This window comes from Symphalangus syndactylus, chromosome 23 (assembly GCF_028878055.3).
Source record: "Symphalangus syndactylus isolate Jambi chromosome 23, NHGRI_mSymSyn1-v2.1_pri, whole genome shotgun sequence".
Taxonomy (NCBI): domain Eukaryota; kingdom Metazoa; phylum Chordata; class Mammalia; order Primates; family Hylobatidae; genus Symphalangus; species Symphalangus syndactylus.
Genome location: NC_072445.2, coordinates 52,474,570 through 52,489,700, shown reverse-complemented (window position 1 = coordinate 52,489,700; position 15,131 = coordinate 52,474,570). Strand labels below are relative to the sequence as shown.

The 15,131-nt window shown below is 38.8% G+C and overlaps 1 protein-coding gene across 4 annotated transcripts in view; it reads left to right on the top strand.

The window, feature by feature from the left end:
• The window catches only part of RNF144B (ring finger protein 144B), a 200,393-nt gene that overhangs the window by 146,476 nt on the left and 38,786 nt on the right, over positions 1 to 15,131 (top strand). For all 4 annotated transcript variants that reach the window (XM_063632236.1, XM_063632235.1, XM_063632237.1 and 1 more), the window contains one exon: positions 12,223 to 12,327. In XM_063632236.1, the coding sequence (XP_063488306.1) occupies positions 12,223 to 12,327 (105 nt within the window). The remainder of the gene's footprint in view (positions 1 to 12,222; positions 12,328 to 15,131) is intronic.

The window sequence follows — 15,131 nt, the reverse complement described above, 5'->3', positions numbered from 1 at the left end:
AAATCTGAGGATGGGGGGCTGACCGTATACCAACTATCTCTTAGATTGTGCCTAAGTCCTTTTGTGTTGATATAACAAAATACATGAGACTGGGTAATTTATCAACAACAGAAATCCACTTCTCATAGTTCTGAAGGCTGGAAAGTCCAAGATCAACGTGCTGGCAGGATTGGTGTCCCGTGAGGGCGGCTCTCTGCTTCCAAGATGGCGCCTTACTGTTGCTTCTCTGGAGGGGAGAAATTCTGTGTCCTCACATGACAGAAGAGATGGAAGGGCAAGAGAGCACTCCCTTTAACCTTGAGCCCTTTCATAAGGATGCCAATTCCATTCATGAGAGTGGGGTCTTCGTGACTTAATCACCTCCCATGGGGGTTCAGTTTTAACATAAATTTTGAAGGAGACACCATCATTCAAATCATAGCAGATTCTAACCTTAACTTTTTGCTTGCTTTATCACATATTTCTCCATCTATTTAGCCTGCTGTCCTTTGCATGGTGTAGTTTAATATTCATTCTGCATTCTGTAGTGGAATGTGAGTACTCAATGTGTTTGCTTAGATTGGGTTGAATGGTTATATTTTATTCAGGTGACTAGCATAGCCATACCTCATGGTTGAAGGGGTTTCTTGAACCTTTACTAACTTGGGTTTTGTTTTTTTTTCTGTGTTGCTGAGACCGTAAGTGCACTTTTAGAGATTCAGAAGCACTAACAGTTCAAGCAGAGACTCTTACAGTAGGAGGAAGAATGAAGTGACAAATGAATTCAGTGGAATCTGGCTATGTTGAATCCATGGTATGCTTATTCTCACTGCCTGTGCTGGGTCTGTGTGCTAAGGCTTTGGTGTCAGCTGAGGGCTTACAGTTCTGAAGGCTAATGTTTCTTTGGAGGAAGTAGAAGAATGTAAACTTGGCAAGTATTCTTGTTTTCTTTCTCCTGGAACAGTCAGTTGCTTTTCTGAGCATACTGTGTCATAAGATAGCACCTGGGCCAGAGGGATCTCTTTGGGACTAGTTTAAAAAGTGGGGCCTCCTTCTGTTAAGAAAGGCAGGACAAGTGGGACAAAAGGAAACTCCTCTGAAAGGTCAATGGATGAGTGATTGAATTACTCAAATTGGAAGCAGATTTTTCCAACGCTAGTGCCGGTTCACTGCTCTGATTGGGATGTTCTTCCATTTTAGCAAATTTATTTGGGTTTCTTATGAAGCCTGGACCAGGCTGCAGCATTTCCAATAGGTTTCTCTTCAGAGCTATTTCTGTCATGGAGTTTCTTAATTTAGATATTTCATGATCATTTGAGATAAAGATAGACGTGTTTGATCACTCTTGGTTGGTGGGAACTGGAGGTACTTTTGATTGGAGTCCAGATTTAATCTCCCATATTGAATGACTGTTCTCAAACTTACAAGGTGGATCTTAGTAATCTTTTCCAGAAAAAGTAACTGCACTATTTTGGGCTAAAGTATTTAAAGGCTCTCAATCAGAGTTTTAAATTTTGCATATATAATTTCCCCCTTAAGCTTCCTTTGCTGTTTCTTTTGGAACTAGCTGAATGCTTGTATTCTCTATGGAGAGGTTGGGTAGAAAAGAGTGATGGGGGCATAAACGTATCTTCCTTGATTAGAATGGAGGGCATGGATGGTACTGAACTAGTGGTGCTTAGACTTGGTTGCAAATGGGAATCACTTCAAGAGTTTACAAATATTGATAACAGTTTAGTAAGGTGGCAGAATATAAGATCGATGTACAATATCAATTGTATTTGCATATACTAGTAAGAATATAATTGCATTAATAAGAAAATAATTCCATTTACAATATCATTAAAAGGAATAAAATATTTAGGGATAAATTTACCAAAGTAGAAAATTCTCTGAAAACTGCAAAATACTCTAGAAAGAAATTTTAAAAGACTAAATAAAAGATATCCCATCTTCATGGATTGGAAGACTTGTTAAGGTAAAAATTCCAACTAAATTCTAGGCTTATCCCAAAATTCCTATAGAAGTTTGAGCAACCTAGAATAGTGAAACAATCTGGAAAAAGAACAGAGTTGGAGAGCTCTATTCCTGATTTCAAAACTGATTACAGAGTGGCGGTAATCAAAACATTGTTATACTGTCATGAGGACGGACAGATAGATCAATGGAATAGAATTGAGAGTCCATAAATAAATAAATAAATCTTATTTTTTTGTCATTTGATTTTCAACAAGGATGCCAAGACAATTCAAAGAGGAAAGAAATGTTTTTCAACAAATGGTGCTGAGCAACTGGATATCTGTTTGCAAAAGAATTAAGATGTCTGTGATCTTCCTCATACCACAGACAAACATTAACAAAAATGGACCATACACCTAAATATAACAGCTATAACTATAGAACTCTTAGAAGAAGAAAACATAGGAAAATAGAAAAATTTTCATGATCTTGGATTAGGCAAGACATTCTTAGATGTGACACCACAAGCATAAGCAACAAAAGAAAAAGTAGATAAATTGGACTTCATCAAAATTAAAGACCTTTATGCTTCAATGGACATCATCAAGAAAGTTAAAAGATAACTCACAGAATGGGAGGAAATATTTGCAAGTCATATCTCATAAGGGATACAGCTAGAATATATAAAGAATTCTTACAACTCAGTAACAAAAACACAAATAACTCAGTTACAAATAGATGAAAGTATAGATAGTTCTGAATAGGGACTTCTTCAGAGATGATGTACAAATTACCAATAAGCATGTGAAAATATGCTCAAAATCACTAGCCAACAGGGCAGTGCAAATCAAAACCACAATGATATTTGACTTCACATTAAGATGGCTATAATAAAAAAGACAGAAAATAACAAGTTTTGGTGAGAATTTAAAGAAGTTGAAACTCTCATACACTGCTGGTGGGAATGGAAAATGATGCAATTGCTTTGGAAAATCATCTAGCAGTTCCTCAAAAGGCAAAGATAGAGTTACCATATACTATACCTACTCCTAGGTATGTATTCAAGAGAAATGAAAATGTATGTCCACATGAAAACTTGCTCATAGCAGCATAATTCATAATACCACTCAACTGGAAACAACCCAAATGTCTATCAACTGATAAAAGTATGAACAAAATGTGGTATATTCACACAATGGCATACTATTCAGCAATAAAATAAATGAAGTACCAATACATGCTACAACATGTATGAATCTTGAAAACATTATGCTAAGTGAAGCCATTGACAAAGGACCATACATTGTATCATTCCATTTATGTGAAATGTAGAGAGTAGGAAAATCTATACATACAGAAAGTCAAATCGTGGTTGCCTAGGGCTGTGCATGGAGGATCTGGGGGAGAAATTGGGAGCATGTACTAATGGGCACAGAGTTTCTTTTGGGATTATGAAATGTTCTAAAATCAAATTTGGTGATAGTTGTACACTGTGAATATACTAAAAATACTGAATTTTACACTTTAGATGGGTGCATTGTATGGGTACGTGAATTATATCTGAATTATAGATATCTGAATTATATCTCAATAAAACATATATGACATATAATATAAAATATATAATATTTACATATCATAGATAATAATGCTATATATATAATATAAACTGACACCTGGATCCTTCTCTTAGAGAGTCTGAATTAATTGGTCTGTGGTATGGCCTGGGCATTGGACTTCTGGAAACCTCCCTAGATAATTCTATTAAACAGCTGATGTGGAGAATCTTTGACATAGGTCTTGGTACTTACAAGTGTGGTTTGTGTGCCAGTGGCACCAACGAGACCTGGGAACTTACAAGGAGGGCAAAACCTCAGACCCCGCCCAAGATCCGCTGAAGCAGAATCTGCATTTTTGATGGGATCCTCGAATAACTTGGATGGATATTCAAGTTTGAGAAACATTGTCAGTAAGGTAGTTGAATAGTAAGGCAGGTGAATGTTATCTTTAAAGTTCCTTATCCTCTGTCCATCCACCCCTCCTCCTCCTGCCTATGGCTTTTTATTAAGGATACTCTTCCCAGTAGTGTCCCATATCTTCCAGTGTTTCTTGTCTATAAAAACATACCAGGCTTAGATCATTTTCTTCGGGGGCACTGCTCTCTGCTAGGGAACCACTGGCCTTTTGGGATATATTCTCCTGAGAGCAAATAGGCAGTGGACTAGCCCAACTGGGTCTATATAGTGAATGAGGTGACCCAGGAAGAAAGTGTAGAAAGAAGAGAGTTTAGGTCCTTTCCTGAAATTCCAGCATTTAAAAGTTGAGTTGCAGAAAGTGCAGAAGATTGAGAAAGAATGACTAGAGAGCAAGAATGAAAACCAGAAGAGTATGGAATCCTGAAGGCAAGGGGAAAACAGGTTTCAGGAAGGTGGGAGTGGTTAGCTGTGTGTGATACTGCTATTGAGACGTTGGGGAGGAAGAAATGTGTATTGGATTCAGTGACCTAGAGCCACTTCAGTTGAGTGGTAGGGAGGGATTGGGATGGGATTGGTGAAGGAGTGAGGGAAGACAACTCTTTCAAACATTTGATTGTGAAGAGCTGAGGAATGAGGAAGGCAGTATATAGCCAGGAAGAGGAGTAAGGGAGGGCTGTTGTTCTATGCTGTTTTATTATGACTTTTCTTTGATTTCTTTGATTAGGATATTTTGAACATGTTCAAGTATAGACAGGACAAAATTCAAGACATAAGAAAGAAAACAGGTAATGAATAGGTAAATTTCCTGAAAGGCAGGAGGAGATGGGAACCAGAAAAGCAGAGTTGGCTCCTATGTGTCAAGAAAAGAAGAACAGAGAATGGATGTGTGTGTGGGTGGGTTTATATGTTTCAGTTATCAGAGGTGAAGGAGCTTGGCCACAAAGTTGAGCACAGACTGAGTATCCCTTATCTGAAGTGCTTGGGACCAGTAGTGTTTTGGGTTTCTGATTTTTTTTTTGATTTTGGAATATTTACATTATACTTACTAGTCTACCATTGCTAATCTGAAAATCTGAAGTCTAAGATCCTCCAATAAGCATTTCCTTTGAGCGCCATATTGGTGCTTAAAAAGTTTTGGATTTTGGAGCATTTCAGATTTTGGATTTTCAGATTAGGGATACTCAACCAGTAAGTGCTGGATTCAGTCTTCCAGCTCTCAGAGAAGCCTGAGTGTCTACTATGTGCCAGGTCCTGTGATTGATTAGGTGCTTGTAGGAGAGATGAAGAGGAGCAGATATAATCTAGATCTTGAAGGAGCTTCTAGGCTATAGAGGAGGCAGGCAAGTTGATAGTCATTTGCAATGCAGCATGCTGGGTGTGCTACATTGCTCATGTGTACAATAAACATCTGGTGTTACCTACAGTCATCATAGAAAGGTTGGCAAGTAGAGGAGGAAAAGCCAAGTCTTCTGGAGAATTTGGGGAGCAGGGGAGGTTGCATCATTTATAAAATTCCCTCTGGATAGTCTGATATTCTAATATGTCCCCAAGAGAGAAGGCAATACCACCAGCCTCACTGCTATTGAGAATCAGTCCATTCTCCCTCCTTTTGATGATTTTATGTGGCTTCCTTTTGAAGGGGAAAAGAATTGGAACTTAATATCAAAATATTTTAAAATTTCCTTTATTAGAGTCTTACCAAAACTTATACAAACATGATACAAAGTAGTATATAAGCATATTTAGGCATATATCTCTTAAAGAATAAGAACACCACAATAAATATACAAACTTAATATTGATTAAAATTACAGACAAATAAGGCCAGGCATAGTGGTTCATTCCTGAGATCTTAGCATTGTGGGAGGCTGAAGCAGACAGATCACTTGAGCTCAGGAGTTCAAGATCAGCTTGAGCAACATGGCGAAACCCTGTCTCTACCAAAAATACAAAATAGCTTGGCATGGTGGTACGCACCTGTGGTCCATGCTACTCAGAGGCTGAGGTGAGAGGATCGCTTGATCCTAGGAGGCAGAGGTTGCAGTGAGCCGAGATCGCACCACTTCACTCCAGCCTGGGTGACAGAGTGAGACACCATCTCAAAAAAAAATTATATATTACACACACACACACACACAAAATAAAATTACAGACCAATAAAATGTAAGTTAACATTAATGTGATTAGTGGTGTTTAACTTTGGTTAAATTGCTTTTTCCAGTTAGGCTCTGAATTTGATGTGTTCCAATGACTAAGTGGTAATTCAGTGATCTTGTCACCTTTCTCTGTTGGAATCACTAAAAATGTTGACGTGTTCAGCATTCACTGGGCCCAGATTCTTCTCTTCTTTTTTTCATTTGCCTGTGACAATGATAGCACCCCTACCTGGCAAAGCAGGATGGCACCACAGACCAAGGTTTAGCACGGACACTGGGTGGAAATAGGAAATTTCCTGAGGTGGTTCCAGGCATGCTTTTATTAACAGCATTGAATAAACATAAAATGGGGAAAATCTTACCATGAAGAACTCTTGGGTTCCCAAGAATACACCCTTGCACGCAATTTGAAAAATACAGTGCGAGCTGGGCCTTAGGGTGCTATGAGGGCAGACGGGCTGGGTGTGCTGCCACACTAGGGGATGAGGCAGGGAAGGCTTCTGGAATAAAAAGGGCTGAGGGACGAGAACTGTCAAACCAAGGTCTCTTTTAAACTGCTTATTTATGGCTTGCTGTTTGATTTGGTGCTTTTTCCTTTAATCATTTGGTGCCAGGTTTTCCTATCAGTCCTTTCATGTCCTATATGGTTGGCCAACACCTACAAGGGGGAGGTTGGTCACCTGAGTAATCTCATATTGGTGAAAAAGCCAAGATATCTGAAAGGGGTTTTGTAAGAAAAATTTTAGGATCAGACTATACCAGGAAACACTTCCTGCCTAGCTATAGGTTGTTAATTTGTTTGAATTTTTTCAAACCAGGATGCTTTTGGTGTGTTGGACAGGCTTTTGAGTAGGGAGAGATACTGTCTTGAGTTATTATAATAATTTAACTCAACAGCATCTGACAAAGGCGGTTTTATTCTTGGATCATGTGTACAGATCGTAGTCTGAAGTGGAATAAACAGAATATTGGCCTCAGTGTGAGATGTTATTTGGAACACACTGGAAACATTGTGATGTCATTGCGCACTGAGGCAGGGAAATGTTAGTCTACATCTTATGGAATTTGTACTTCAATGTTTGCATTGTACCTGGAGTGATGAAAAGCAAAACAGGTACTCAAGGCCTGTCTGGGCTTTGGCCTTTAGGCACATTCCCCTTCATCACCTTCCTTCCCACTTGGCTGAGCTATGGATGAGAAAACCTAGGTCGATAGTTCACCAACTCAGCTTCAGGCCAGGTGGGCTGACAGTCCTCCTTTGACCACAGGACCCCAGTGCCTGCATCCAGAAGCATCTAAGATCCTGGAAGTCAACTTAAATTTTCAATGAATGGGCCAGTTGCGGTGGCTCACACCTGTAATCCCAGCACTTTGGGAAGCTGAGGCAACAGGATTCTTTGAGCCCAGGAGTTTGAGACCAGCCTGCTTGGGCAACATAGACCCCATTTAAATCAATCAATCAATAGCTGAGTGTGGTGGCAGGCATCTGTAGCCTCAGCTACTCAGGAGCTGAGGTGGAAGGATCACTGAGCCCAGGAGTTTGAGGTTTGCAATAAGCCATAATTGTGCCACTGCACCCTGGGCAACAGAGCAAGACCCAGTCTCAAAAAAAAAAAAAAAAAATCAACTAATGGCACTCATTACCTCCCTCCTCTTAACAGTACCTATTCTCTTACCTATTCACCTCACCCTCATGAAGCTTTTCTAAGGTTCCTATTTGTCTGTGGACTTTCATTTCTGCATGCCTGCCTATTCAGAAACATCTATTCCATTCCCCAATTATACTTTACGTTTGCATACCTCTTTTCACCTTTCAAAGTGAATGGGGGACTCTCCATTTTCCCTAAGAGCAGCCTAGACAGGTGATATTGTCCCATTTTATACATGAGAGCATTGTAGCTAGAGAGGTTAATGACTCGCTCAAGATGTAGAGGAGACTTTAGAGCTTGTGCTTCAACCTAGATGGCTGGAATCCAGTTTCATTGGCTATTGATTATAATGCTTTATTTTTTCTTAGAAAAAAAACTTTAAGAAGGGCATAATTTAGTGATAGAGAATGAGGAACTATATAGTAAGTTTTTAAAAATATACATATATTCCCTGCCCGCTCCTGTGATTTATTCTTGGGTGGGTACATAGTAGCTTTGTCTTAACACTGTGACCCTATTTGCTACGTCCATCATAATACGTGAGAACACCTTATATGAAGAATGCCTGTGACTTTGTTACATCAGAATCTAATACCCTTGAAAGGGGTCTAGGAGACACCTGTTTCTGAGAAGATTCCATTGCATACAATTCATAGACTCTCAGAATTGGAAGAGACAATATGAGTCATCTGGTTCACCAGGTGTTTGGTTAAATTTTTGGTTAGATCCCATATGAATCCTTAAAGGTTGTGGAGTGAGTTTGACGAGCAATCCTTATTATTTTGCATGACCCTTTATGGCCTAAAAATAATTCTGTGTTTTACCAAACTAAGTAAAATGTTGACTATACAAAAGAAAAAGTTTTTTTTTTCCTTGGGTCATTTGGGTTTTGAGATGTTCTATTTGAAACATTTTCCTTGCAATTTGTTACCTGTTAAGAAAATTGCTTATTTAAATATCTGTTGAATTCTACTTAATAAATGTAAGTTTCAAAATGTGACTAAATGGTGGTAGTTTTCTTTGTTAATAGTGATTGTTTTATTTTGCCATTCTTGCATTGCTATAATCTGTTTTTGTTTTCTTTGTTTCTCTCTTTATAAGCTAGATGCCAGTTTTCCCCCTAGAATTGTTAACCATTTACCTGTGTTTTGTATGACATGCTCATGGGATTCATGTAAATGTTTTCAGTTATTTTGCACTTTTTAGCCAGAGATACAGAAGAAGAGAGATTAAATGTCTTAGTGAAAGTTAATGGACGGCATATAACAAGCCTGGGGTACTTGAAAATTCAGTAAATTTCAGTGAAAATTCAGTAAAAATCAATAACTAGGGCTGGTTGTTTTCCCTCTTTGCCTTTGAATAGAAATGCGTGCCCACACTGATGGAGTGTCAAGTGCCTGTGCTGTAGGACTACTTAGCAACCTGCCCTTACAAATCTCTATCTTGAACCAGTGTTTCTTAGCATTAAAAACAAAGGGTATGTGTACTTAAACCCTGGAGTCAGTGTACAGAGGTCTAACTTCTCACCCAAAATCATGGGTCATATAATATTGTGGCCAGGAGAGTGCTTATAGGAAGTTTCAAAATTCATTTAGTTGATATATTGTGGTTTGTAGTGTACCTAGGAACATTACATTATTAGTAAGGGGCACATCCATTATCAGCTCTTGGGAAGGTGTATATTTCAACTTAACACATTTGCAGTTATATTTGAAATGAATGTGTTTGCCTATAAGGACTCATATAGTATCTTTATTTCCTATTTAATGCTAAACTTATTCTGTAGACCCAAATATTTCTAAGAAGAGCCTCGCATAGAGGCAACTGGAATATTCTGTTACAAATATCTGTTCTGTCTACACAGCTTCTCCACCTTAAGTGGTTTAACTCGTCCTTTGCAGGGAGTGGAGAAAGGATATCTCAGAAGGTCAAAGGATTAACATTTTCCCACAAAGTCTTTGATGGAAAGTCTAAGACCAGGAGAAGAGGAGTAATAACATGACCTATTATTCTGTAATTTGCAAATTCATGAAGGGCTTCCATATATAAATTTCATGTGTGTGTGTGCGTGTGTTAAACCCTGTGAGGTAACTGTAACAGGTATTATTGTCCCTACTTTTTAAATTAAGGAAAGCAAGTCTAGGTCATAGGCTAAGTCATTTTCCCATTGTCACCTAGTAAAGTGGACCCTTCACTCAGGTATTAGGATCTGAAGTTCTTTGCTTTGTTCACTTTGTTTTCCTCAAATACCTTCTCCTTGAGCCTGGAGACTATATCTTTCAGTCTTTTTACTTAAATTTCTTTAAGTGGCTGCTGGGGGTCAGCGCAAAGATCAAGGTGGTAACAGTGGAACAGGTGTGGCTGATGGAAGGCTGAGATGACCTCAGCAGCAGAACAGGATGAACAGGCTTTCACACTGTTTATTCATTTGTCCCCTGGCAAAACACTCCTTTTGGTGAGCCGCCTTGACTGTTCCCCTGGGTGTTCCCCTGCCCATTGACATTCTTCCCCATATTTCCTTGCTGCTGCTCTCTTCTATGTCCCACTGCTGCTGCTGCTGGATACCATGTTTGGCACAGTGAATCCTAGAGCAAGTGATTTTTCACCCTTCTGTTGAACAAGGAAGTCAGGGTTAAAACACAGTAATTATATGGCGGTCAAGTGCAAGAGAGGAGTGACTGCAGACCTTTTATTCCTGAATTTATACTAAATCATGAGCATTTGTGCATGTCTTTTAAATATCATTTGAAGACTCTTTTCATGATTCTGCACATTCTATCGCATAAATTTAGCAACATTTATTTCAGTGTTCTATTTTGGGTATTTAGGTTATTTTCTAGTTTTTGCTGTGATGAATATTATAGAAAAAATTAACTCCTTGGAGAAAAAATCTGTTAACTATTTGAAGAGATACAAGTCTGGTTTAAATGGTTTGCCCTAGTCATTGATTCATCAGTACATTGTAAGTTATTTATAACCAGATAAATACATGATTAGTTTTCTGAAGTAATAGTGATACTAGTTTTATTTTCAGATGGAAAAAATGAGTAAAGATGGTCAATAACAGGGATAGATTTCACAATTACATCATCAGTATTCTGACCCTAGAATTTTACTTTTGGCTCATGCTTTTATAAAAGGTTGGTGCAACAGCAATATTTTTAGTGCAGTAAGTTGGTACATAAGTGTATAAATTTGAAAAATCTAAACCAAGTTGTAAATAATCACCACTTTGTAAGAGTCGTTGCTTCAGTGGCTGGCTTATGTATTTTTGGTGGAATGTACCCCTCAAACATTTGAACTTGACTTTTTTTTTGTCATGCATGTAGAAAATGTTTACCAATTATGAGCAAATTAGTAGAAGTTGAAGAACCAATTTTGGATTACTTAGAGGTTTATTTCTGGAACTACTGCCTTCAATTTCTTGTGCAGATGCGTAGAGAGGAATAGGGGGAGGCATTAGAGGTTTCCATGAAGCTATCAGTCCCTCTCCTAACTTTTCAGTCAGACTCACATCTTCACCCACTGTCCAACATCCAGACACAACAGGCAGTGAGCAGACCAACTTTGTTCCTGATGTTCTCCCTCTTCTCTCTGGGTTTCTTTTTTCTATTCAGTTTCTTCTCTGGGTTTCTTTTTTCTATTCAGTTTCTTCTCTGGGTTTCTTTTTTCTATTCAATTTCTTCTCTGAGTTTCTTTTTTCTATTCAATTTCTTCTCTGGGTTTCTTTTTTCTATTCAATTTCTTCTCTGGGTTTCTTTTTTCTGTTCAATTTCTTCTCTGGGTTTCTTTTTTTCTGTTTAATTTCTTCTTTCCGCAGGGGACCAGTGCCTTTTTTCCTACTCCAACCTCCTTAACATGGCATCCACCAAGGCCCATATTTTTTAGAAGGTCTCATTGTCTTTAGGATAATGTCTTTGAGACAATGTGTCTCACTGTCTTTGGGAAGCAAGTTATCTTTGCTGTCCCGAGTCAGCAGGAAGTCACCTGACTTTCCCAAATTTGACATTATCTTTTCCGGGTGCGTTTGCTTTTAAGCGTGGTCCTAGAAAGGTCACTGCCTTAAGCTTACTTTGATTGTGTGGCTAGCTCAGTGCAAGGGTCACAGCGTTCTGTTCTAGTTGTGGGCAAACTTTGATGGAGAGGACCACTAGGTAAAAATGGAATTAGGAACTCACATTTTTTTTTTTAAAGGAGGGGGCCTTTAGTGTTAGAAAATAGTGTTTTTTCTTTTCCTAATCTATGGTGGCTGGAATGTGTGAGCATAGGGAAATCTGACTTGAATAAACTCTTAAGATGAAGTCATACATAATTAATTGCCTGTCTCTGCATTCTTTCCAAAGTGATGGCTCTTAGTATTCACACTTGTGATAACTTATGTTTCTTGAGTATAAGAGCCTCAGGACAGCCAATTAAGGAAGAAGAGGCAGTGGTGGTTCTGTTATGTAACCTTTCTGCTACTGTAATGGAATGAGTAATTGTCTTTTTTTTCTTAACTTCCAGTGCTTGAAACAGTACATGCAGCTGGCAATCCGAGAAGGTTGTGGGTCTCCCATCACTTGCCCTGACATGGTGTGCCTAAACCACGGGACCCTGCAGGAAGCTGAGGTATGAATGACTGCCATTATCTTCCCCTCTTTCCTATTTACGTTATTTATTAGGATCTTGAGTCCTTACGTATTTCCCTACCAGGGAGTCTAGCAAGAAAATACAGAGGTTAACTTTTTAAAGGGGCACTTTATTGCAGCATACCTTTGGACTTTTTATACAAACTGTTAAGGCTGTCATTTATCTCAGTTCTATTTACAAATACCATCTTGAGTGTTAAAGAAGTAGAGAATAGGCAAAAGTACCAGAAATCGAATTTACCAAATGTGAAGTTAGGAGGCTGATATGGTTTGGCTCTGTGACCCCACCTAAATCTCACCTTGAATTGTAATAATCCCCACATGTCAAGGGTGGGACCAGGTGGAGATAATTGAATCATGGGGGCGGTTCCTCCATGCTGTTCTCGTGATAGTGAGTTCTCCTGAGAATTGATGGTTTTATAAGAGGCTTCCCTGCCCTTTGCTTAGCACTACTCCTTGCTGTGGCCATGTGAAGACGTGTTTGCTTTCCCTTCTACCATGACTGTAAGTTTTCTGAGACCTTCCCAGGTCTGCAGACCTGTGAGTCAATTAAATACCCAGTCTTGGGCATTTCTTTATAGCAGTGTGAGAATGGACTCATACAGAGGCTGAATAGTGAATGGTCTTGTAAATTGTAATACCCTAAAGATAAATAGACCATGGATTAGCTGCAGTTATGGAAAATATAAACTATTGTGATTCCACAATGATAGCCTGAGTTGAACCATTTCCAAAGAGCAGAGACCTTTCAATTGATCTGTAGCAGGCATCTGAAATGTCTTTTTCTTTTTTTCATTTTTGAGTGAGTGCTCTCATTTTCTTAAGACACTGATTTATCTCCTTGTTTGTTCAATCACCGGTTATTGGCTTGCCTTTAAATCTTCAGACTTTGCTCACTTTAAATTAGAATATAATGGACTCTTGTTTATTCTTAGGGTGTTTGTAAGCCTCTGAATGACATCCCAAGAAACAGATGAAATCAGTTGTTCGTTTAGCAAACACAGAACACCTGCTTTGCACCAGGCACCACCACCCCCCAGTTGTTTTCATTGCCAGTATACTATCTCATCCTCTCAACAGACCTCATGAAATTGGGTGTTGCTTTCAGATAGGGAAACTGAGGCCCAGAAGGTTTAAGTAACTTACCCAAAACTGCATATCTAGAAAGTAGAAGAGATAGGATTCTAATCCATTACTTTCTGACTGCCATAATTATGTGGCTTTGAGTAGAATTAGGTTGGCCAGGTGCTGTGGCTCACACCTGTAATCCTGGCACTTTGGGAGGCCAAGGCAGAAGGATTGCTTGAGTTCAGGAGTTTGAGACCAACGTGGGCAATATAGCAAGACCCCCGTATCTACAAAAATAAAAATTAGAAAATTAGCCAGGCATAGTGGTGCATGCCTATAGTCCCAGCTACTCTGGAGGCTGAGGTGAGAGGATTGCTTGAGCCCTGAAGGTCAAGGCTGCAGTGAGCCTTGATCACATCACTGCACTCCAGCCTGGGCTGGAGTGAGATTTCATCTCTTAAAAAAAAATGGGAGTGAGGGCATAGAACTAGGTAGGTAGATAGAATGTATGATAAAGGACTTAATAATTGGAAGCTCAATTTGTGTGTGTATGCAGACACACATGTGGATTGTGTGTGTATAGGTATATGTACTGTACATGCTTTGTTTATGAATATATATGCTTTTATATATATATCCTTTGTAAGTGAAGCAGTCAGAAAGTTAGTATAGACAGTTTTTAACAATTTGTGTCTGGGCATCCTGTGTTCAATTTATTGATTAGTAGCTGAGTGGTACAAGTGAGATATACACGTTTTTTTAGGGAAGTATAAAAGGAATATCTGTTTAGAAGTGATTTAAGAAAATCATGGAATAACTTCTTTGGTAAAAAGTTAATATCGAGTATGTAAACCCTGTGGAGAGATATATTATTGACTTTTATAGGGTAAAAGGAGCTATAGTGGGGAGAAATTGGACTAGTTACTAAGAATATTGTTGATCTGTGTCACTTCAGAATTGTTTTTAAAATGAGTCTTGGGTATTTGGGTGTATCTTTCTATGCATAATCCTTCCAGGAAAGACGCTTCCTTTTTGACTTGCTTCTCAGGTGTCTGATGGGTCAACAAGTACTTAATAAAGGCCACAGTGTGTGCCTGGCCCCATTCCAGGCTGGGCTGGAGAGGAGAATAAGAAAGGCCCACTAGTGCTCTTCTTATGGAGCTTCTTATAACGAGAGACAGTCAACTTATAACGAGTCAGATAATTATAAAAGTGAAATGCAAGAAATGGAGCAGGCAACAGGAGCTGTGTCTGCTGTGAAATCTTGGTGAATTCATGCATATAAAATCTATTAAACATAAATGAAGTGAATAGCTTGGTGAAATTTCAAAAAAAGTCCATGACATTTATCAGATTCCTGTGTTCTAGACCTGTGCTGACTAATCCAGTAGCCACTAGCCACATGTGGCTATTTAAACCTAAATTGATTTAAATGAAATTAAAAATTTAGTTCAATCATGCTAGTCAGTAATTGCTGAGTGTTCAGCAGTCACATGTGGCTAATGGTTACCAGACTGGACAGCACAGAATAAAATATTTCCATCAGTGCAGAAAGTTCAAATGCATAGTGTTTTAGAATTTTCAGTAAATGGTAGCCACTAGGCACTGACATTTTCAGTATCTAATGTAAGGGGCCAGTGCACCCAGATAAGTGGATCAGGACGGGCTGTAGTGTCTGTCTCGCAGTTCTCTAGAGCAGAGCTTAAGTAGTCTTCT